Source organism: Microtus oregoni, unplaced genomic scaffold (genome assembly GCF_018167655.1).
Source record: "Microtus oregoni isolate MIOR12 unplaced genomic scaffold, Mior012 000007F_ref0000211, whole genome shotgun sequence".
NCBI lineage: Eukaryota > Metazoa > Chordata > Mammalia > Rodentia > Cricetidae > Microtus > Microtus oregoni.
Genome location: NW_024543066.1, coordinates 54,237,754 through 54,261,269, shown reverse-complemented (window position 1 = coordinate 54,261,269; position 23,516 = coordinate 54,237,754). Strand labels below are relative to the sequence as shown.

The 23,516-nt window shown below is 49.6% G+C and overlaps 1 protein-coding gene across 2 annotated transcripts; it reads right to left on the bottom strand.

The window, feature by feature from the left end:
• Window positions 1-335: 335 nt before the first annotated feature.
• Window positions 336-22,926, bottom strand: She (Src homology 2 domain containing E). 2 transcript variants are annotated; one of them, XM_041656093.1, is made up of 6 exons: window positions 22,143-22,926; window positions 20,187-20,313; window positions 8,268-8,573; window positions 5,213-5,354; window positions 4,495-4,614; window positions 336-2,064 (listed from the first exon to the last, which is right to left on the bottom strand). In XM_041656093.1, exons 1-6 carry the CDS (start codon window positions 22,752-22,754, stop codon window positions 1,881-1,883), a joined length of 1,491 nt encoding a protein of 496 aa, XP_041512027.1. In that variant the 5' UTR covers window positions 22,755-22,926; the 3' UTR covers window positions 336-1,880. The 2 variants fall into 2 exon arrangements, with proteins under 2 accessions (XP_041512027.1, XP_041512028.1); XM_041656094.1 differs by having other exon boundaries at window positions 4,513-4,614.
• Window positions 22,927-23,516: the final 590 nt, after the last annotated feature.

Sequence of the window (23,516 nt, the reverse complement as noted above, 5' to 3'; positions counted from 1 at the left end):
TAGGCCTAATTGTTTTTAGAACATAGGGTACTTTTATGCCACAGACAGCTGTGAGCTCAGTGGCATCTGTCACCTTGTGTCCCGACCTAGGCAGAAAATAGCAGCTTTAACCTACTCCCTCACTGACCTTCCACTAATCTGCAATATTATTTCTTTTTACAGCCCCCTCCCCTGCTACTGTGAAGACTGGACTGTATATAAACTCTCTCCTCCACTTCCGATCACGCAAAGAACACCTGGGCATGCAGCAGAGCCCAGGAGACACTGACCACCAGGCCCGCATACATCAGATCGCTGGGTGTGGACCCAAATTCTTCCACACACAGAAATATTTTATAATTCTCTCATCGTTTATTAAAGACAACAGCTCGGTTTCCTTTGAAGAGTAAGGAAGGCTAAGCAAAAAATAAGTCTTTGCGGCTAGATTGATGAGCTAAAAATAGGCTTAACATAGTGAACAGTGCACATATACAAGACAATAAACGATAACAAACATTTGCTGAATGGAACTGGAACTCTGGCTACTGAAACTTGAAAATGAAAACCCTGCGCTGCATGGGATCATCGGTACTGTGAGAACAGCCTTTGGGAAGAGCACCCAGCTCCACTGAGAAAAACCCTTCACCTTTTTAAAACAGAAAGATCACACCACCCTCTGGCTGACACCCTCACTGAAACGTCCTGTTTGTCACAGTGGCCCAGTGACGGGTGCTAAGTTCAGAGCTGTATTTTCCTAAGCAGTCTGACCAGGTTAGTATTTCTTGTGCACCTGAAAGAAGCCACAAACATTCACTGTCCCCTGAGGGTGGTCAGTGCATTGCCATGGCAACAGTCTTGAGGCCCAGTTTACACACCTGAGCACGAACCATTTGTCCAGTTTGGTCCTGGTCCACCCCATTCCCCACAGACCCCCTCCTGGGAGACCGCTCTGGTCACAAGGGTGAAAGTACAGTGATGTGGTGTCTTGGAGGGCAGGGGAGACAATGTCAGTCCTTTCAAAGGTTTCCACAGGCACAAATTCTGTACCTGGGGGAACCTCTTCCCAGACTCGGTTCTTACAACTGCATGCCAATTTTGTTGTAAAAAATTTACTAAAACTCCAGAGTAAATCTAATTTTAGAAAGAAAACTTAAAGATAATTCCATCTTTGTGCAACTAAAGCGCATGAAGAGAAAACAAAAGGTGTTTGAATTATGTAATCACCCAGGAACGAAACAGCTGCTGAGCTCTGTGTGGTTCTTAGAATCAGAAGCCAGCTCCTCAGAGTTCCACGAAGCACGGCACTGCTCGGTCACAGGCAGCATTTTAACCTGGGAGCTTCCATCCAGCTTTTGCTCGCATTACTGCTTGACTGGAAATGGATGTCCAGAGAGAAGGAGAAAGCAAACACTTAGGAAGGTTGACCGCCAATAATCCTATGCCCAGTCCTTAACTGGGCATGTGTGTGAAGGCCACAGCTGCGCCAGGACACGGAGAAAGACAGCTTTCCTGTCCACTGTTCCCACCTCCTACTCTCCGTCCAGTCCCCAGGAGGGGCTCACACTGCAGGATCTTCCACGTGGCCACGGGATTTTCTGTGGTTCAGAGGCTAGGCACTCTGAATAACAGCACTGAGGGACGAGTTAGTGCTCCCGAATTCTAGATCTACCCCAAATGGACCTCCTACTCCAAGGGAGAAGGCAACAGGCAAGGGATACTTTCTTACAGTATAGCTACTTGGCAGGAAGAGAAAGAACGGATCAGACCACGGGTCCTGGATTTAAGACCAAAGACTGTTTGACTTCTAAGCGCCAACTCCCGGTCTGCAGCAGCAGAGTCCTGTCCACGTGATGCTGGGTGCCAACACCCTTGAAGGTGCCTGGGCTCTTTCTGGCTAAAGTTTAGTGAAGCTTGTGCACGGGGTGGAGCAGGGTCATGTGTTCTGCCCCTTTGAAAGGCAGCTGTGCACTGGAATAATAGTGGACCACTTCAGGGACGCTGTCGAACACAGCGCTGGTCTGATTCAGCGTGTACTTGTTGTCTTTCGTCTGAGCCACTATGATGTGGACACACCCTTGACTGGTCCTAGAGGAGAAAAACAAGGAGACATGAATGAGTGAGCAGATAGTCTGTCCCCTCTGGAAACCGTCCCAGCCAGACTCACAATGGGCGCATGGGTCCTCTTCTTGTCCTGCAATTGTTCTACACACAGAGAGAAGCATTCAACAAGCTGATGGCGTGTTTGGAAGTTTCTAAGCCTAAAGCCATGGCATCCCAACTTGTTTATCACTATTACACACCAGCGGTCAGGACTGGAGGGAAAAGCTAAATAAAACTTTCTACTGCCCAAACTGTAAGACTCGTGAAGCCCAAGCCACTGTGCAGTTTATACCCAACTCCCTCCACTGCTAAAAAGACATGTGAGGTTACTTCTCCTTTATTTTCCCCCAAAGGAACACATTAATAATAACAACAACAATAACTGTCCACTGGCCCTGCCCCATGAGGAAAGACCAGTCCTAGTTGCACACCACGTCAGCTGGCCCTGAAGGCTCAGATTTAATCCCGAACACTGCTTTCGGGAGCACAGTGGCTGTTCCTGGTATTGTCTGCCTGGCCTACCCTGTTTTCTGAGCCAGATTGCTCTTGTGCCCCTCCCCCTCCCTTCCCTTCCAGTCTGATTGTTTCAGCTGCAGGGGCTCAGCTTCCTCAGGAAGGAAGTGCTGTTAGGGCTTCTGACAATGATCCTCCCATATAATGCCACTGAATTCACAGAGCAACGAGAATTCTGCCAAGCCCACCAGGCAAAAGTGAGTTTTCTGCACACAATTGGAGAGAGTGAGACAGGCAACTTAGCATTTCCTCTTTCACCAGAAGAGACAGCATCAAATGCAGCTGGCATCTTGACAACCAAGGATTCAATATTCATTGAGGTCCCTCGTACTAGGGAATAAGGAAAAATGGCCGAATCTGGGTGTGTTGGCACACGCCTGTGGTTCTCCCACTGGGGAGGGAGGAGGGGGTCACTACGTTAGAGAGAAACCTGGGCTACATGGGAGTACCAGGCATGGTGGCACACAGGGTTTAATCCCAGCACTCAGGAGGCAGAGGCAGGCGGATCTCTGAGTTTGAGGCCAGTCTAGTCTGCAAATTGAACTCCAGAGTTCCAGGTCAGCCAGGGCTACACAGAGAAACCCTGAAGAAAAAAAAAGGGGAAAGGGAAAGGTTGTGTGTGCATGTGTGTACCAGAGATATGGCTCAGTGGTTAACAGCTTTTGCAGAGGACCTGAGTTCAGTTCCAAGCACCCATATGAAAGCTCACAACTCTCTGTAACTCCAGTTCCAGGGGATCTGATGCCTTTTTCTGGACTCCACGGGTACCAGGCATGTATGTGCTATACATAAATACATGAAAGCAAATAGTCATTAACATAAAATTTTTTAAATCTTAAAAAAAACTATAGAAGAGGTTGAACTGCTCTGTCTTTTTAATTTTATTGACTGATTTTTTTTTTGCACTGCTATTGGACAAACTCAGGGCTTGTGTGTGCTAGGCAAGTACCCTCCCGCTGTGCTAGAGCCCCAACCCTAGATGCGACTCTTTCTTTCCTTCCTTCCTTCCTTCCTTCCTTCCTTCCTTCCTTTACATGCTATGGGTGTTTTGCCTATGTATGTATCTGTGCACCATGTGCACACCTGGTCCCTACAGAGTTCAGAGACAGCACTGGATTCCTGGGAACTGGAGGTACCAACAGTTGCTGGCTGCCATGTGGGTGCTGAGAATTGAACCCTAGTCCTCTGGAAGAGCAGCCAGTGCTCCTAGCCACTGAGCCATCTCTCCAGCCCTGGCAACATTTCTTGTTTTGTTTTGTTTTTTGAGACCGGGTTTCTCAGTGTATCCCTGACAGACCAGGCATTCTTTCTGTAGACCAGGCTGGCCTCGAACTCATAGAGATCCACCTGCCTCTGCCTCCTGATTGCTAAGATTAAAGGCGTGCGCCACCACCGCCCAGTTTCACTTTTTCTATCTTTTTTTAAATATTTATTTATTTATTATGTATACAATATTCTGTCTGTGTGTATGCCTGCAGGCCAGAAGAGGGCACCAGACCCCATTACAGATGGTTGTGAGCCACCATGTGGTTGCTGGGAATTGAACTCAGGACCTTTGGAAGAACAGGCAATGCTCTTAACCTCTGAGCTATCTCTCCAGCCCCCACTTTTTCTTTTAAATCAGGAATTATTTCTCTTCTAAGAGGCCTTAGATATGATAACGGAAGGTTGAAACTGGCTAACGTTCAACAATAAGGAAAACAGGACCACCACGACTGTAATAGACACGGGGTTTTTTATCGGGTGCCAATTCTGCGTTCTGAGCAGTGTTTCGCCATCTGCTGTCCAAGTAAATGCTTCACACCCAGTGACCCAGACTGCCCGTCTACCCTCAGGGAGCAGAGGCTCTTTACAGCACACCCCTGCCCTCAGACAGGAATGCCCGGGGCCGGGAGGACTTACTTCAGTGCGATGGAGTACCTGCTGGTGCCCGACTCACTGTTTCGGACCAGGTAACCAGCTTCTCTGCAGGGCTGTAGTCGGCTTTCAGCCTCAGCTCGGGTAATGGTGCCGTGATACCAACTGAACAGGGATACAAAAGAAAACAGTGTCACAGTGCAAACCCAGTGGGCCTGCACCCCTGTGAGCATCACTTACAGACCACTCCACTAAAGCACAATTCAACAGCCTCTGCTGCATATTCAGGACAGACACCACACAGATTCCAGTGGTCCCAGTCACAGAGCCTGTCAACCCTACACAGCAGTCCAGGAGGGTGGTGCCATTCGAAACAGTTCCCTCTAGGCCTGGAGGGCGGGCTCAGTGGCTCAGAGCACTGGCCGCGCTGCAGAGGACCTGGGCTCAGTTACCAGCATTCATGTGGTGGATCACAACTGCCCACAACTCCAGTTCCAGTTTCAATGTCCTCTTCTAGCCTTTTTGGGTATCAAAACACTCACAAAACAATCATTCATAATAAATAATTAAAACAAAATAAAGCAAACTTCCCCTTTGTGTGGAAGGAGGCGTGTGCAGAATTCTTAGGATACAGTAGCCCTTCCATCCTGAGCAAATGCACTGTGCTTAGAACCCCTACTGGACAAGAATTCATAAATGAAAGTGGTCACCCCAAATGGGGACCCTATGCAAGGCTGTGACAAAGTCACTAAGGGAGACTCACGGTTGCTTTTCCAGGGCCAGGCCCGGGTCCACCTTCTCCCTGTCGCAGTGGTCTGACAGAGTCGGCTTCAAGGTCTTCTGCCAGTGGTGGGGTCTGCCTGTGTCCTCTCTCCCAGGAGATCGATCGGATCCCTCAAACTGGACTGGAAGGAAGACGCCACTTAACACCAGAGACCATGGAGGCCAGCCATGCAACCCTCAAAGGGAAACACCTCATGCCTGCTTTAGCCCCCTCCTCAAAAGTCAGCTCCAGTGAGTAGCAGCATCTCTGGACAGCTGTTGAGGACTTCTGAGCACACTGCCAGCGTCTCTGAGGACCACTGTGCTTGAGGGCGCTCCACAGTTTGGGAACACAAGAGGAGATTCGTGTTTCAGCATGACTTTCATTCTAAAAGTGCTTACAAAAAGTTGTGTTTGTTTGTTTGTTTTTTAAAGACTAAATAGAAATTTTGAGCGTGACTGTAGAACACTCCCGCCTGAACAGGACATCTGTTTCTCGCCCTAGCCTCGAGGCTCAGGGATCTACACAGACGAGGGGCAGAAAGACTGTTACGGTCACGTGTGGTAGAGGGTTTTAACGAAACAAACAGTGTTTTGCAGACACAACAGGCCAGACACACATGAACTCACAGAGGCTGGGACAGCTCACACAGACCCACACAAGCCCAAGCCAGGGAGGGGGGGACGTGGGCACGGAGTCCCACCCCGCCCAGGCAGCTATTCACGAGGCTTAGCTGCTAGGACAGGGAAGGAGCTGTCTTCCACCACACTCGCCACAGACACCACGTCAGCCCAGGAACAGCTGGCCAACACAAATAGGACTCCATGTTTTTAGTGGCTTTCCCCCCTTACTTTTCTTTTCAGAGAGAAGTTGTGTGGGTGCAAAGGGGGTAAGAGCTGAGAGGAGTTGGAGGACAGCAGAGCACATGATAAAAATACACTGTATGAAATTCTCAGAGAATATTTCTTTTCCAAAGACTTAAACATACATTTAGTGAAATTATTTAGTGAGTCTATCTCTTTCTATAAAATCAGCGGCAACTTTCACTATGAAATTATAAGCAAAAGGATAAGACACTCAGACAGAGAAATCATGAACTGACACCGAGAGCTGCTGAGACGCCTAGGTGAGCAGAGAAGAGACCAAACAGAGCCGCTTCAGACAGGCTTTGCTTTTCTCTCTTCTTAGCTCTCACAGGGTGGCCTAGAACTTGCCATCTCTGGCTGCCGTATACGAAGTGCTGGGATTATCTGCACGCGCCACCACCAACCAATACACTATTTCCACTTCTAACTGGATTTACTGCTAATGGGAAAAATACCTTGAAAATTCTAAATCAAGGGCAAGACAAAGTCTGTGAAAGTCAAATGGAAACATTACGTCTTGAGATCAGCAGCTACAGACGGCTGTGAGCCTCCACGTGGGCACTGGGAACTGAACCCAGGTCCTCTGCAAGAGCAGGCAGTGCTCCTACCACTGAGCATCTCTCCAGCACAACCCCACCTATTCTTCTTACTGTTTTAAGTCTGCTTATCAACTTTCCCTTAAATTACTTAGAAACCCTCACACAAGCAAGGTTAGGTATCCCAGTGACTCGAGGGGCTGAGCCAGGAGTTTGAGGCTAGCCTGGGCTAACTAAATAGGAAATATTTTCTTGGCCCACATTTGAAGATGTGACTCTACCTTAAATCTAGGTTTTACTTTGGAATACCTTTCTAAAGGAACCAGTTTTAGCGGGGAATCGGGGCATATGACTCTAACACTTTCACTAAGGAAACTGAGGCAGGAAGAAAAACCAAATGACAACAAAAAGTCTAGTTTTCACTCGTGTTTGCAGCCCCAGCGGCTGGTCCACTAATCTCTCTCACCCAGGCCTGCCATTTCACAGTGAGCATCTCACAGGCCTGAAGAGTAAGCGAGGTCACGATCTAGAAAAGCCGTCTCCAGTTTGTTAGCTTTGGTGATGGTGGCCAAGAGGCTTTCCCAGCAGCCCTGGAAGGTGTCTCTGCAGCTACGCCAGCAAGAGAGGGGGAACGAGCAGTTTTAAGGGCACAATTGATCACACGGAGTATTGGACAGCGCAGACTAGCCTTGAACTCCTGGTTTTCCTGCTTCCCGAGTCCTGGGAATGCAGGCAGAACGTGTACCTCATCTGTAGCTAGACTTCTCCACCTCAAACGCCTTGTTAAAAAGGGGACTTGTGGAATGGCAAGATGGCTCAGGGGGTAAAGGTGGCTGCCACCAAGCCTGGCAACCTGGGTTCAATTCATGGGGCCTATATGGTAGAGGGAGAGAACCAACTCCACAAGCTGTCTTCTGGTCGACCATGTTAACCTCATTCTCACCAACAATCAGATGGAATCAAAATCACAGACACAGTGAGGAAACAAAGCAAAGGACTTGATGCAGCATCGAGAGTCATCTGCAATGGATCACCAGGGCAAACGCTCCTCTGCAAGTGGGCATGGGTGGCCAGCTCGCCCTTCCTCTGCTCTTCCTTTAGGGTCCAGTGACCAGTACTCTGCTCTGGAATTCCAAGGACCTTTTCAGAGTGTCCTCAGAGTGAACTCATGCTAGGTGATAGGTTTACTACCTACACTAACTAGCATTCAACAGACACGTGTACTGAGGGCTGTGTACATGTACTGAGGGCTGCGTACATGTACTGAGGGCTGTGTACATGTACTGAGGGCTGCACACATGTGCTGAGGGCTGCACACATGTGCTGAGGGCTGCACACATGTGCTGAGGGCTGCACACATGTGCTGAGGGCTGCACACATGTGCTGAGGGCTGCACACATGTGCTGAGGGCTGCACACATGTGCTGAGGGCTGCACACATGTGCTGAGGGCTGCACACATGTGCTGAGGGCTGCACACATGTGCTGAGGGCTGCACACATGTGCTGAGGCCTGCGTACATGTACTGAAGGGCGATACACATGTGCTAAAAGCCACATTTGTGCCCAATGAACCTGGACTATTGCTGTGTCAGCTCTGAAAGGCAGTAAGTGCTAGGAGGAGAAGGCCTTGAGTGGCAGATGCTGCACCCTCACCTGACAGGGCCCGTGCGATCTGCTCCCTCTTCCACTCCCAGGGCTGCTCATACTCGGCGGCAGGTCGATCATCCTCCTCTGGCAGCCTGCTGTCTGCTGGCCTTGCCTTCACTTCTGCCACCCGTTGGCCACCCTCTGAGGGCTCATAGGGGGTATCATAGAGCTGCGGCGGCTTCCCCAGCAGGTCCTTAGAGCTGCGTCTCTTGGCTGTGGCCTCCACCTTCATGCTCTCACCTGGCTCACATGGGCCATCAAGCAGCTGGAGGGCCTTCACCAGGGGGTCTTTGGAACCACGACGTCTGATTTCTGAAAATCAGGCAGACATGGACAGGTGTCACGAGGCCTGTGGGTAACCCACGGGTAACCTTGGCTAGGCAGTAGAATGCTCTAGATCTGTTCTGGTGTGGGCTGATTACTCTCTGGCCATGTTGCTGAAGCAAGAGGAGGCACAGAGCTTTCCTGACCACTGCACAAGATGCTTGCTGTGCCTACATGAACTCAGCTACCACACTGTCCTAGACAGGCTGCACAGCTCCTGAGAGGCAGGCTTAAGAAGAACACCTCTGGTGGTGGTGCACACCTTTAATCCCAGCACTCAGGAGGCAGAGGAAGAAAGAAGGAAGGAAGGAAGGAGGAAGAGAGGGGGAGAGGGAGAGGGAGAAGAAGAAGAGGAGGAGGGGAAGGGGGGAGGAGGAGTAAGAGGAGGAGGAGGGGGGGAAGCAGCAGCAGCAGCAGCAGCCTCTTAGCACAGACAAATGGACCAAGGCCAAGAAGAGGGTTGATACCTTCAGGCAGGAGCCTCCAGGTCCCCTGCCAGGGTAGTGAAGAAGAGTCCTCTAGGTAGGAGTTTCACTTCCTTGACCTAGTGTTCACTTTAAGTAAAGTTTACCTTCAGATCTTGTAACCCTTCTTGTTTGGAAGCCCAGACCAAAGAGAGCATTTGAAGGAAAACCAGCTGTTATGTCCTGAAACATTGCTCACAATACTCCAGGGAAGCTACCTGCCTTATTCAGGCTTGTGTTTGCTTCGAGACAGGGTTTCTCTGTATAGCCCTGGCTGGCCTGGAACTCGCTCTGTAGACCAGGCTGGCCTGGAACTCACTGCCTCTGCCTCCTGAGTGCTGGGATTTAAGGAGTGTGGCAACATGCCCCGCTTCTATCCACATTCTTAAGATACAGACACTTTTGGAGTAATAAGAGCCAGACACATTCACAAAGTAGACTGAAGGATAAATCTAAGTAAGAGTTGTTACGGCAGAAAACCAAATCATCTAGCACAGCCCAGCAGCAAACGCCGCTCTCAGTGCGATGCTCAGTCTGCGAGACAGACACGACGGCGTCCCCATGGTAAAGAGATCAGAAGCACAAGGAACCCGAGGAAGTGACCCAGACCAGTACGTGGCAGGGCCTGGAGTGGAAAGCAGGAAGCGGGGCGCTAGAAGCCTTACTCTCTGACACACATCTGGATGGACTCCAAGTGGAAGAAAAATGGAAGATGAGCTGACTCTGACGGCGAAGGTCACTTCCAGCGGAGGAAGCTGCATGAATGAAGATAGGGAGGTGGGAAACAGAAGGGGTGAGCTGCCATCCCAGGAAGCGGAGAGGAAAGTTTCAAAGGCAAAAGTCCAGAAAAAAGGAAGGGTTTGAGAGCTCTTAACTGGAGAAGGGTAAGACCCAGAGGAGCAAGCTGCGGGGGTTTCCTTAGTTTTGTTGTCCTCTTTTAAAAAAGATTTACTCACTCGGGAGGCAGAGGCAGGTGGATCTCTGTGAGTTCGAGACCAGCCTGGTCTACAAGAGCTAGTTCCAGGAGAGGCTCCAAAACCACAGAGAAACCCTGTCTCGAAAAACCAAAAAAAAAAAAAAAAGATTTACTTATTTATGTATACAAGTGCCTTGTCTGCGTGCATGCCTGCACACCAGAAGGGGGCGCTGAGTCGTGAGTCGCTATGTGGGTGTTGGAATTGAACATAGGACATCTGGAGAATAGTCATGCACTTTTATCCGCTGAGTCGTCTCTGCAGCTCTGTCATTTTTTTAAATAAAAAATTTCAAGATTTATCTTTAATTGCGTGTGTGTTTCCGCAGAAACCAGAGAATAGTGCCAGATCCCCTGGAGCTCCAACTACAGACAGTTCTGAGCCAACAGACTTGGGTTCTGGGAACCAGACTCTGGTACCTGCCAAAGCAGTAAGTGAGTCTCCTGCCCCATCTTTGCTGCTTTGTAAGACAGGGTGTCATGGAGGCCCGGCTAGCTTGGAGTTGCTATGATGGCCTTGAACTCCAGGGCTCTCCTGCCTCAGCCCCCAAATGCGAGATGTTTGGAACTCATCTGGAAGTGGGGTTTCTTCCAATAGCAAGAACACCAAGTTTGGATTGTGCTGTGTACAGTGAAAAACCATTTAAAAATCTTTTCTTGTCTACTTTTTTCTTCTTTTCTCTTTTGGTTTTTTGAGACAAGATCTCTCTGTGTAGCCCTGGCTGTGCTAGAACTCACTCTGTAGCCCAGGCTGACCTCTAACTCACAGAGATCCTCCTGTCTCTGCCTCCCAAGTGCTGGGATTAGAGGCGTGCACCATCATGCCTGGCCATTTAAAAATCTTAAAAGCCGGCAGTAATAATTCTATCTGTGAGTCACTTTGTGGTAACTCTAACAGCCTTGTATAGGATGAAGGAAGTGAGATCTGGCCTGAAGCAGCACACAGGAGTGCACAGATAAACCCAATAGATACTGACCAATCAACAGTTAAACAACTCGCCACCATAGGATAGAGTTGGCAGTGTCTGGCGACAGACCAACCTGGGCGCCGGGTCCTTACCAGATGGAATCTCTGAAGATTTGTACATATTACATTTACGCCTATCAGCATCTGTGGTCTTTTAGCCCACTGACCTCTAACCAGGCATCTCTTCCGTGGAAAAGCCTCTTGTGCCCAGCTGGCCCTCTGCTGGCCTCAGAGCTCACCAGCTGTCATGGTGCCCTGGTCCATTCTTACTACTGTGTACTTAGTTTTTAGACATACGTGTTTCCACTTTGGTAGAGATGGCTGGAGCAGGGGCCAGCACGCCTTGCTTATGCTGGCAGAACACATCACTGTGTGGTGATGATGGGATGGTGTTCAGGCAGAGGACACGTGACCTGCAAGTGTGCGTCAAGAAGACTGTTGCCGTGGACAGCTGTCGGTACTGCAAGGAATAAGGCAATGCTAGAGGAGAGGACGCTGACTGAGGGGATGGAGAGCACAAGGCAGAATCCTGCTCAGGGGTTCCAGGCGAGGTGACTGACAGAAGCAAGGAGGGGAGAGACAGTGAGGCAAGCAGAAAAAGGGTCGCAAGCCTGCGATGCTGTGGGAATGGACCTGAAAGGGTTCCCTACAAGTGGAAACAGACGGAATTCTGTTCCCTGGAGAGTCACCGGCTCAGTGAGAGCTCTGTAACAAAGAAAGGACAGCGGGTGGAGAAAGTTACTAAAAGGACACCACAAAATTAAAGACAGCAAACTTCAGCCGGGCTTGGAGACGCACGCCTTCAATCTCAGCACTCAGGAGACAGAGGCAGGCCGACCTCTGTGTCCGGGCACATTCTGAGTTCTAAACCAGTGATGTGTGTGTGTGTGTGTGTGTGTGTGTGTGTGTGATATGTGGTGTGTGACTGTGTGTGTGTGTGTGCGTGCATGGTATGTGTGTGGTATGTGGTGATTGTGTGTATGTGGTGTGTGTGTGTGTGTGTGTGTGAGTGGTGTGTATGTATGTATGTGGGTGGTGAGGTATATGAAGTGTGTATGTGTATGAGGTATGTGGTGTGTGATTGTGTGTGTGTGTGCATGGTGTGTGTATGTGGTATGTGGTGTGTGATTGTGTGTATGTGGTGTGTGGGGGGGTGAGTGGTGTGTACATATGCATATGGGTGGTGAGGTATGAGGTGTGTATGTGTGTGAGGTATGTGGCATGGGATTGTGTGTGTGTGTCTGTGTGTGTGGCGTGATGACTTATTTCAGGGTGAGGTTTTGGATCTGTGGAATTTAGGACCCTGTGCAGCAACCACCTCTGTGCCTCCAGTCCCATGCAAGTCTATGCCCACTGGAATTACCTGGGCAAACTGTAATTTATTTATCTGGTCCTCACCTTCACAGGACCTGACTTCACTGGTGGATGTAGCTTGCAAGCCAGATGGTGCAAAACTACTAGGATATTCTAATGAACAGCTAAACTTGAGCGTATCTCGCACCCACCTCCTCTGACTCTCTGGGGCTAGCCTCTCCCGGCACCATCCCCAAACAGAAGGACACATCCCAACACAAAGCTGTGAATACGGCTGGCAGGACTGACCCAGCTGTCTGAGGCTAGAGCTGTGTCTTTGTCTTAGACTCCTGACTTTCAACTCCACGACTTTTTCTTCATTGCCTATTTTAGATGTAGTTATGAAAAACAAGAAACAAAAACATATTCTGTTCTTGGTTCAGCTGAGATAAGGCTGGCATTTTTTTTTAAAAAAAAGAAAGATCTTTTCTCAAGGAAGCAGAACACACAAAGGAACCCAGGGGATGGATTTAGAATTTTTAGGTTTCTAATCGGAACTCATTCCTGCTCAGTTTAGATAGTGTTTCCCAAGATCCCAGCTTCAGGACTGGAGAGACATCTCAGTTGTTAGGAGTACTTGCAGTACTCTAACAGAAGACCCAGGTTCAGCTCCCAGCACTCTTATGGTGGCTCACAATCATTTGTAACTCTGTTTCCTAACACCTTCTTCTGGCCTCTTCAGGTACACACATGGTTCACTCACATACATACATACATACATACATACATACATACATACAAGCACTCATGCACATAGAATAGAATAAGAGAAAAAAAAATCCTTGCTTCAACTCTGCTCCAAGTGAGCTATATAAACCTAAGGAGGAAGACTGAGTCCATCTTAGGTAGAGGTCCTGAGTCCATCCTTAGGTAGAGATCCTGAGTCCATCTTAGGTAGAGATCCTGAGTCCATCTTAGGTAGAGATCCTGAGTCCATCTTAGGTAGAGATCTTGGATCCATCCTTAGGTAGAGATCTTGGATCCATCCTTAGGTAGAGATCCTGAGTCCATCTTAGGTAGAGATCTTGGATCCATCCTTAGGTAGAGATCCTGAGTCCATCTTAGGTAGAGGTCCTGAGTCCATCTTAGGTAGAGGTCCTGAGTCCATCTTAGGTAGAGGTCCTGAGTCCATCTTAGGTGGAGGTCCTGGATCCATCCTTAGGTAGAGATCCTGAGTCCATCTTAGGTAGAGATCTTGGATCCATCCTTAGGTAGAGATCCTGAGTCCATCTTAGGTAGAGGTCCTGAGTCCATCTTAGGTAGAGATCCTGAGTCCATCCTTAGGTATAGGTCCTGAGTCCATCTTAGGTGAGGTCCTGAGTCCATCTTAGGTAGAGATCCTGAGTCCATCTTAGGTAGAGGTCCTGAGTCCATCTTAGGTAGAGATCCTGAGTCCATCCTTAGGTAGAGATCCTGAGTCCATCTTAGGTAGAGATCTTGGATCCATCCTTAGGTAGAGGTCCTGAGTCCATCTTAGGTAGAGGTCCTGAGTCCATCTTAGGTGGAGGTCCTGGATCCATCCTTAGGTAGAGATCCTGAGTCCATCCTTAGATAGAGATTCTGGATCCATCCTTAGGTAGAGGTCCTGAGTCCATCCTTAGATAGAGGTTCTGAGTCCATCCTTTGGGTGGAAGTTCTGCTCACAGGGAAATTTAAATAGACTGGCATTCAAATGAGATACAGTGATTGATATGCATATGTGTGTAGTATATCTTTGCAGTGACATTCTCCTGTTCCCTTTGAAATGGACAAGGAACCAGCCGGAAAGCACACAACTGAAAATGCTTCTTCCTTGCATGGCCCAGCAATGGAGAGTTGGTAAAACATCTTTTGAATCAATGTTTAATGAGATGGAAAAGAGCCTAGACACCTCCCCCTTCCAGGGCATTAACCTTCCAGCCCATTCCAACACCTGGCTGTCCCTAACCTGAGGCGCCATAGAAACAGAAACAATCACAGGGCTGCAAGCCGACCCTTCCTGCAGGGAGAATAGCCCCTGACGTGCAGAGCTGGTTCCAAGAGGAAATGAGCCTGAGAAGGAGGAAATGGCAGAGGAAGCTACACCCTGGCTGCCGATAGAGGCCATTTACTGTGGCAGACAACGGGGTGCTGTGGTTGGCAGCAGATAAATACTCACTTGCAGCCTCTCGGAGATGCAGGGCTGCCTCACACCAGTGAAAACCGCAGCTGATATGTACAGAGTCCAACAGGGACTGGAAAATCTCCCTTTCCAGCCCGTGGTTCTCATCACACATAATTAAGTCATTCACGTTCAGCACACAGCAGAAGGCCAGTGTCTTTAACTATTAACAATTTTGATTTTGCAGGGTTTCACTCTGTGGTTCAGGTTCTCACTCTGACTTCTAACTTGCAGTGATCCTCCTGCCTCAGTCTCCTAGAGACTGGGATTACTGGAGTGCGCTACCACACCTGACAACAAATTTAACTGCTATTATCACCCTATATTACCTAGGAGTCTCTTTAAAAACAGGGCTCTCTTCATCCCAGCACTCGGGAGGCAGAGGCAGGCGGGTCTCTGTGAGTTCGAGGCCAGCCTGGTCTACAGAGCTAGTTCCAGGACAGCCAAGGCTACACAGAGAAACCCTGTCTTGAAAAAACAAAATAAATGAATAAATATAAAAAAATAAAAACAGGGTCCCAGGGTTCTCTCTCAACAGTCAGAGTGGCTATGTTTGCTGGGCACATACATCACAGGTTCACATCACAGAAGCCCTGGAACTTACTTACAGGTTGCTAGGCCTCTGCCCTGCAGGCCACTGAGTGGGTAGCCCAGACTTCTCTACCATACCTTACTTTGTGTGGATCTTTAAGAAGAATTCTTCCTGCCATTTTTTTATTAAAAAATTTAGATTTGCTAGATGGTGGTGGCTCACGCCTTTAATTGCAGCACTTGGGAGGCAGAGGCAGGCAGATCTCTGTGAATGTGAGGCCAGCCTGGTCTACAGAGTGAGTTCCAGGACAGGCACCAAAGCTACAGAGAAACCCTATCTCAAAAAACAAAACCAAAAAGATTATATCCATTTACTTTTGTTTTGTGTATGAATGTTTTGCCTGCACGTGTGTCTGCATCATCATTGTGCAGTGCCTGTGGAGGCGAGAGGAGGGCGTCAGATCCTTTGGAATGAGTTACAGACAGCTGTGAGGGCCATGTGGATGCTGGGAACGAAACCTAGAACCTCTAGGAGAGCAGTGAGAAATCACTGAGCCATCTTTCCAGGCACAAATATAAATTTTAATTGTAATTCTAAATAACATATCTTTCCCCCTAATCCCTTTCACGTTTCCAAAGCCGCTAAACACGAAGCCTCATGAAGCTCAGGAACGGGGCTTCTACCAGTGCTCAACTTTCTAATCTGAAGTTATTATTTCTATCAGATAACTCGGGATACTTCAACAAAGGCAGATACAATTCAGATGCCCTGAAATGTACCTAGGAGAGACAGATTAAAGACTCAGCAGGGTGCAGTCAATGGAAGAGCTCTTCTGGGCAGGCGTGAGGCCCCTGGACCAAGCTCTAGCACTCAGAACACAAGAATTAGCGTGGAGTTTTTTCTAACATGCTGGAGTTGTTCTTCAGACCTGACTATTTAAACAAACTGATAAAACCACTTGGAGGCAAAACAAAAATTTAAAAACAATCTTTGACAAGAGTTCAACAGTCAAAGCTGCCAGCTGCCGGCTGCCCTGGTAACGCCTGTTCAACTGAGTGATGTGGACAACTTATTTCACTTCCTGGACCTAGGTTTCCTTGACTGGTGTTGGAGCATTTAGTAAGGTTATTTGGCAAGTCTGGAACCTCAAAGCCCTTGATGAGCAGCAGTGTAAAACCTCCTGTGGGAAGAATCCTTGTGCTAATTGACAGCTGTCTGAGAAGTCTCCTAAAGACCTGCCCAGTGTGTAACTTTCAATTTTGTGGCTAAAGGCCACATTGCTAAATTACATAGAATGTGTGTATCAGCTGCTCAGGGAAAATGCTCCTGTAATTTAGTGGAAGAGTGACAGGCTTCTGCTAATCTCCTGCACCCAGGCCTGCATTTTTATGCACATAAATGAGTGCTCTGTCTCCAGTGCCACACGGCCCAGACATACTTAAAATGATACCTACACAGACCCTGCAGACTTGACCTGATGTGGAATTTCTCTCTGTATGTTGTGAATGACACTGGTTAATAATAATAATAAACCTACTTGAGCCTGTGATAGGGTAGAATAGAGCTAGGTGTGTGTGGGGGGGATGACTAAACTGAATGCTGGGAGAAAGAAGGCGGAGTCAAGAGAAACCATGTAGCCCCACCACAAACAGATGCTGGAACTTTACCTGGTAAGCCACAGCCTCGTGGTGATACACAGATTAATGGAGACGGGTTAATTTAAGCTATGAGTTAGCCAGAAATATGCTTAAGCTATTGCCCAAACAGTATTGCAAATAACATGGCTTCTTTGTGATTACTTTGGTTCTGAGCAGCCAGAAACGAACAAGTGGCCTTCTACAACACTGACCCAAAGCGAGGCTGTCCCTCTGCTCGGATTCACATGATATACCAATGTAAAAATCGAGCCTGGGATAGTATCACGTACCCCAAGACTTGAGTATGTCTGGGTCATGTGGCAATGGGGACACAGCACTCACTCTGGAGTGGCAGACCTCAACTCGAATTCTTCATCTATTCTGAAAAAAATCTTGTGAAGTCAAAGGAAAGACTGTAATCTCAGCACTTGGGAGGTTGAAGAAAGCAGAGAACAGTAAATTCAAGGACAGCATCACTACATAGCAAGACCCTTCCTCAAAACAAATCAATGAACAAAAGCCAATGGGAACCAAAATAGAAGGCACAGTGGCTGACATCTATATCCCAGGATTTGGGAGGCTGATGCAAAAGGCCAGCCTGGGTTTCTTAGGAAACAGACCTTGCTGAGTGTGGTGGTAAATGCCTTAACGCTAGCCGAGGCAGGCAGGATCTCTGAGATCCAGGTCAGCCTGGTCTATATAGCAAGTACCCGGACAGCCAGGACCACACAGAGAAACCCTGTCATGAAAATCAAACAGAAAAGTTTAAGAACTATAGTGAGCAGACCTTGCCTCTTAAATAAAAAAGTACACACTTTTAAAAAAAAGTATGTGTGTGTCTGGATGGTTTGGCAGGTAAAGGTGCATGCTCTCAATTGACCTGGGGTATAAGGAGAGGACTAACTCCACCGGCTGCCCTCTGGTTTCCACTCAAGAACCCCACACCATATAGATAAAGTCTTGCAAGCGGGACAAGCCTGGGGTCCTCTATGCTTGTTTTCACTTGGTAAAACGGGATGGTTAGTCCCTTTAGAGAGCTTTTGAGGCGACAAATCCAAGAAAATGAAACTGGGGATGCAGTTCATTTGAGAATTGCTGATTTACTATGCTCAAAGTTCTGGCTAGGTTCAATCCCCAGCATGGGGTGGGTGGGTGGGTGGCCGGTGGCTAGAAGGAAGCATTTGTGGGCAGCTGCACTCCTGGGCTTTCCTGACTGGTGCACTTCTCGCCCCCTGCAAAGAAGCTACTTCCCTATCCTTTTCTTTCTCAGGGGAAGAGGTGGTAGTGTTTTCAAGACAGGGTTTCTCCGTGTAGCCCTGGCTGTCCTGGAACTTGATCTGCAGATCAGGATGATTTCAAATTCAAAAATCCTTGTGCTTCTGCCCCCGGAAAGCTGGGATTATTAGGGGGCTCAAATAAAGAAGCTATGCTTTTGCAGCCAGTGGAGGTTACTACAGAGTCACAACTGGTCAAACACAGAAAACAAGTGACTGTGGATACTCACCCCCCTCCCAAAGGGGCATCTATAACATAACTATTACAGCCAACGTTGAGGGGACACCGTGGGAGAAGGGGAGGAGAGAGGGTAAGAGACGGAGGACCAGGAGGAATGCTGTAGCCATGTCTTCTGGACCTGGCAAGCCCAGGATGCCCGCGCCCCAGTGCTCAGCCCTGCACCCACGTGCATGTGGCAAACACTGGTGGGAAGCAGTAGGCTTTATGTATATTATATTTATATAGTTATACATATGTGTCATGTATTATATATGCTATAGAAGATGCCGTGCGTTTGAGAGAGGGTGGGGTGGAGACGCAGGAGGAGTTGGAGGGAAAGAGTGGGTGTGACCATAATGTATTATACTTACGTATGAAATTCTAAAAATAAAAAGGAAATCAAACATTTTCCTTGGTTATATGTAAAAGTCAATCCTTTCCCTTGTTCCGTTTAGGCCACTAAAACTTTGTAAAAGTGACTTCGTTCTCACTTCCTTTCATTCACAGACTTCATCAGGGGCCACAGTCCAGTGACCTGCAGGGTCACAGCCTGGCCAGGGCACACCCTCCCCAGCGTGGTACCTTATCTCTGTGAGCAGGGAAGCAGGAAACAGAGCCGAGCTTTCCTGTCTCTCGTTCTTGCCTGTCTTGGCTGTCTTGGCTTTCCAGGGTGTGACAGTCACCTCTCTGCTAGCCTCTGCAGGGACAGCTCGCCCAGCCCGGGCTGGAAAGCTCGTCTGTGTGTTTCAACACAGTAAAGTCCTCCACACGTGAACAGGACACACGAGTCAGCACTCAGGAGCCACAGACTTCATTACGGGTGCTTACTTTAAAACTCCCAAATAAATCTGAACAACTAGTTTGATATTTTGCTTACATACTCCTCACCAACTTATGAGAACTGAGTAAAAGAGAAAGGTTTGACACCAAGACCCACACGAGGGTTTGTTCAGCCCACAGACTGGGACTTGGACTTGGCAAACAACAAGATTAGTTTAGTTTTCTGTGATTTGCCTGGAGCAGCTGACATAGATTGTTAATTTTCCCCAATAATTAATTGCTTTGTTTCAGTGTTGAAGAACTTGAGATAAATCTTCTACCACAGTAGAAAGAAATTCTATTACATCTGCAATGTTTAGAGATTGAATCCCGGAAGTATATGTTTGTACGGAGTAATAATCTCCGTTACGACGCCAATGCTTTTGAATGTGGCCTAGATATGTATATCCGTGTAGGCAGAGGCCGCTTGTTCGTTCCCGGCTGCCCAGACCCGACATAACCACACAGAAACTATACTAAATAGAGCACTGCTTGGCCTACTAGCTCAGGCTCTGTCAACCTGTCGGCAATGCTAAAAACGAAGGGTGTGAGGCCAGTGAGACAGCTCTGTGGGTAAAGGCACCAGCATGGTGGGGCAGCCCGAGGTTGAGAGGTGAGAACCGCCCCCCACAAGCTGACCTCTGACTCCCACCCTCATCCGAGTAAAATGTAATGAAATTTTTAGAAGGTCAAGGCTACAGACTGAGCAGACTCTCAAATGCCATCTTGCACAAAACCAGAAAAACTTAAAAACAAAATTCTTCAAGTTCTTACAACTCTGAAGGACACCAAAAGACAATTAGGAATTTTTCCTTTAAGATTTGGATCTAATTTCTGTTTCTTCCATTCAGCAGAATCTGATTAAATTGTTCTCTTCCCCGTATATCATCTGTCTATCTACTATCTGTCTGTCTATCTACTATCTATCTATCTACTATCTTCTATCTATCTATCTATCATCTATCTATCTATCTATCTATCTATCGTCTATCTATATTTCTCTATTTTTTTGGAGGCAAGGTCTTTCTACATAGCCCTGACTGTCCTGGTATTCATTACACAGGCCAAGCTGGCCTTGAACTCACAGAGATCCTCCTGTCTCTGCCTCTCAAGTGCTGGGATTAAAGGTGTGCGCCACCACACCCACCCCTGATTACCATTCTCCAACACTCTGAATGAGAATGATATTTCTGTCCTCATCAGGCAGACCCCAGTCACACACCTGTTATCATCTGCTGCGCGTCATAGGGTTCCATGTAGCCGTCGTTTTCACCCACTCTCTCCGCGTCCCTTTGACCTTTTGTCCGTTTGGCATCATATGGGTCAGCGTAGTCTTCTAAAATGATGACCTGTCCAACGAGAAAGGACAGTTGATAAGGATTTCCCAGACAGGAAAATGGCAACAGCATCAAAATGGCTGCTGAATGCTCCCACAGGTCCAACGAGTCAAAACCTCTCATCAGTTCTGACAGCTTTTGTAGTTGATCACGTATCTCTGCAAGACAAACTTTCTTCTGTGCCTTGCTTGTGTGTTAAGAGAGCGGAAGGGTAGACAGTGGGTAGGGGAGGGTATCTGGGGCCTCAGTGCATGGAGAAGAATTGTTCTATCACAGACTGGCAGCTCCAAGTCTCCTGCCAGCTAAGCAATACAGACCCAGTGAGTCACTTCATAGAACCAAGGTGATTAAAAAGGAGTCCAACACCTGCTTCCTGGCCTCAAGGATTTTTACAAGCTCCAAAGAGATGGGCATCACAGGTTAGCACCGAACAGTACCCCAGAAGTTTCGGGTTCCATAATCCACAGGGAGAGTGATTTAGCAGCTACGACAGACAGAACTTTGATGGTATTGGGTGCATGGAGGTGTTCTGTGTGCATGGCACTTCTGTTCTGGAGTGGCTGCTAACACTACAGGGGTGAGACCCCGACTCAGGGAGGTCCCTGGTCCCTGTTCCACAGTCTCTGGCAGAAAGCTCACGAGGAAGTAATTCAGAAAGTTAAGGGAGAAGTGAAGAAAAGGGGACAGACTGGAAGAATCTGCCACCTCGGAGAAGACAGCCTAAGAAATGCCAGTCACCCACAAGTGACACCCACAAGAGGGGACTGTGACTGCCACTAACTCCATCCCATCCTCCTTGAAACCTGCTCCACATGCTGTAACTCGGATACATCAAGGAAGGTAGGAGGTGACACTCAGTCCTTGCCCAACAGTGAGGCACGCCACCCAGTTATATATGAGATGCTTCCAGCTCCATCTTCCCATGGCTCTGCTCAGTGCCTGCAACAGGACAGGCACACAGATCTCTGTAAACTCTTGAATGGAGCAATGGACAAAGGCACCCAATACATGCCACCTCACACAAGTTCCCGGCAGTCTAGGTCAGTTTGTTGAAAGGTAAGAAGAAATTTAAGCCCCTCACCAGGAAGCGGTTGCTTGGGCTGAAGCCTAAAACCTGGGTGGGAGCTCTTCTCTCTCCCCATTCCTCACAGGGCAGAAAGCCCAGCTCTGCCCTGCATGGATGGAGAGTTAGCTTACAGGTCCCCCCCCACCCCCCTTACCTTTCCCACTCTGGACAGCACCCAGAGCCCTCTGGTGACTAAGATGCCGGAAACACCTTCTTCTCTCCTGATCTGCAATTTCCTTATGGGCATTTCCTCGTTAAGGACGTTGAGCCCCCCCCCCCCCCCATCCTCTCCCCAGTGCATGGCCCTTACTCTACAGCACAGCAATAATCACAGAATGAATGGAAGGCCTGTCTTCTTGGCGATGCTGGAACTCTGAGAGGCTTGGGAGATGGGAACTCACACTTCACAGTTCCTCTGTGTGCTCAGGAGTCTACAGAAGTCTAGCCTTGGTACCCCTTGATGACAAACTCGAAAACACACCTATAAAAGGGCTGATTTCTATCCCTTCCCTTCAACTGCCCTTCTAAACCCACGAACAAAAACCAAACACAACGAACAATGAAGTCAAGGTCTTGAAGCCTGGGCAAAAATCTTTCCAAAAAAAAAAAAATTAAGTCTAATGATTTTTAAACGGTCACTTGGGAGTCAGAATGGACTCAGGAGAGGACCTTGGAAAACATCTTGAACTTATCTTACGCATAAGGAATATTGGGATTCAACAGGCTCCCGTGTGCCCCCAGCACTGAGAGGTAGGTAGAGACGCTGGCTTCCTACCGTGTCTTGCTGTTTCATTATCTTGGCCTTGTCCAGCTCGGGGCCCAGGGAGGACGGTGAAGAGGACGCAGAGGAAGAGGAGCTGCTAGAGCTGCTGGTGCTGCCGCCACCCGGGTAGCCGCTCTTACCATTCTTCTCCTGTGTGTCCACCTTGATGAGCCTGCTGATGTAGGTGCTGCAGCCCGCGCTCTTGGCCACCGCGCCCCGGTGGGGCTCCTCCTCAGTGGTGGCAGCGGTGGCAGTGGCGGTGGCCCGGGAGTTCTTGCGACCCTTGCCGGCCGCGGCCTGGATCAGACCCTGCAGGCTGTCCCGAGACAGCCGGCTGTCCTTGAGGGGTCCACCGCCCGCCCTGCTGCCCCCCAGCTCGGCCGCCGAGTTCTTCCGGCTCTTGCCCGGGGCGGGCTCCGCGCCGCCGGTCTCCGAGTTCTTGCGCGGCTTGCCGCCCGCGCCCCCGGGCCTGGCGCGCTCCGACGCGGTCTTCAGGGTCAGCGGGAACTCCTTGAACCACTTGGCTGCCATCAGGGGACCCGGGAGCGTCGAGGCCGCGGAGCAGACGAGCGAGGAGGCCCAGCCGAGACACCGAGTGGCGCCAGGGGCCGGGGGCCGCCGCATTCCCCGGGGCTGGGCGCTGGAGGCCGCCGCGAGCCCCTGGCCGTAGACGCGCGCCCGGCAGGGTGGGAGCCTGGGCGCGGAGCTGGACGCGCGGGCGGGCGGGCGGCGGGCGCGGGGGCGGATTGCCCTGTCCTCTGCGCTCCCGCTCGCTGCCGCCGGGCGCCGGGGCTCCCCCTGCTTTTCCTCCTGAGGTGGGCGAGGCCGAGCCCACGGAAGCCCCCGGCAGCCCTGCCCACACTCCCAGCGACGACGGCGGCCGCGGCGCCCGGGCGCCCGCCTCACGGTGGACGCCCAGGACGGACGGCTGCGCCCCTCCCTCGGCAGCGCCGGGGCCCCCTTCTGCAGACGGGACGGGTGCGGGGAGAGTGGCCTGGAGTCGCCTCCCGGACGACTGTGGCGAGCGCCCGCACCGCTTCCCTCGCTCGCCCGTCCCGCACGCGTCCGGGCGCGGCCGTCCCTGGGCGCACGGAAGCGGCGCGGGGGCGAAGGCTCGAAGCTCGGTTGGGCGGCCGCGCACGGCTGGGCTGCCGGGCGGCGACCGGGGTGACGGCCCCCAGGGAGCCCCTGTGGGAGGAAGAGCGTGGTGACCCTGACTGGATCCCGACAGAGACTGCGCTCTGCGCGCCCTCTCGCTGGTTGGGGTTCTCAGTCTCGCTCTCTCCTCAAAGCGATTTCAAAGCTTTGGGGTTAAGAAGATTAAGTATGAACATGACACGAAATCTTTTCGTTTAAAAAATGAAATGGGGCAGTTGCTTACAAGCC

Excerpts from the sequence above, each read along its gene's own strand:
- She (XM_041656093.1), bottom strand. The coding sequence starts at position 22,754 with ATGCGGCGGCCCCCGGCCCCTGGCGCCACTCGGTGTCTCGGCTGGGCC. Across the intron at positions 5,355-8,267 it reads GATCGCACGGGCCCTGTCAG|TCCAGTTTGAGGGATCCGAT; the intron begins GTGAGGGTGCAG and ends TCTTCCTTCCAG. Across the intron at positions 2,065-4,494 it reads AGGTACTCCATCGCACTGAA|GACCAGTCAAGGGTGTGTCC; the intron begins GTAAGTCCTCCC and ends TTTCTCCTCTAG.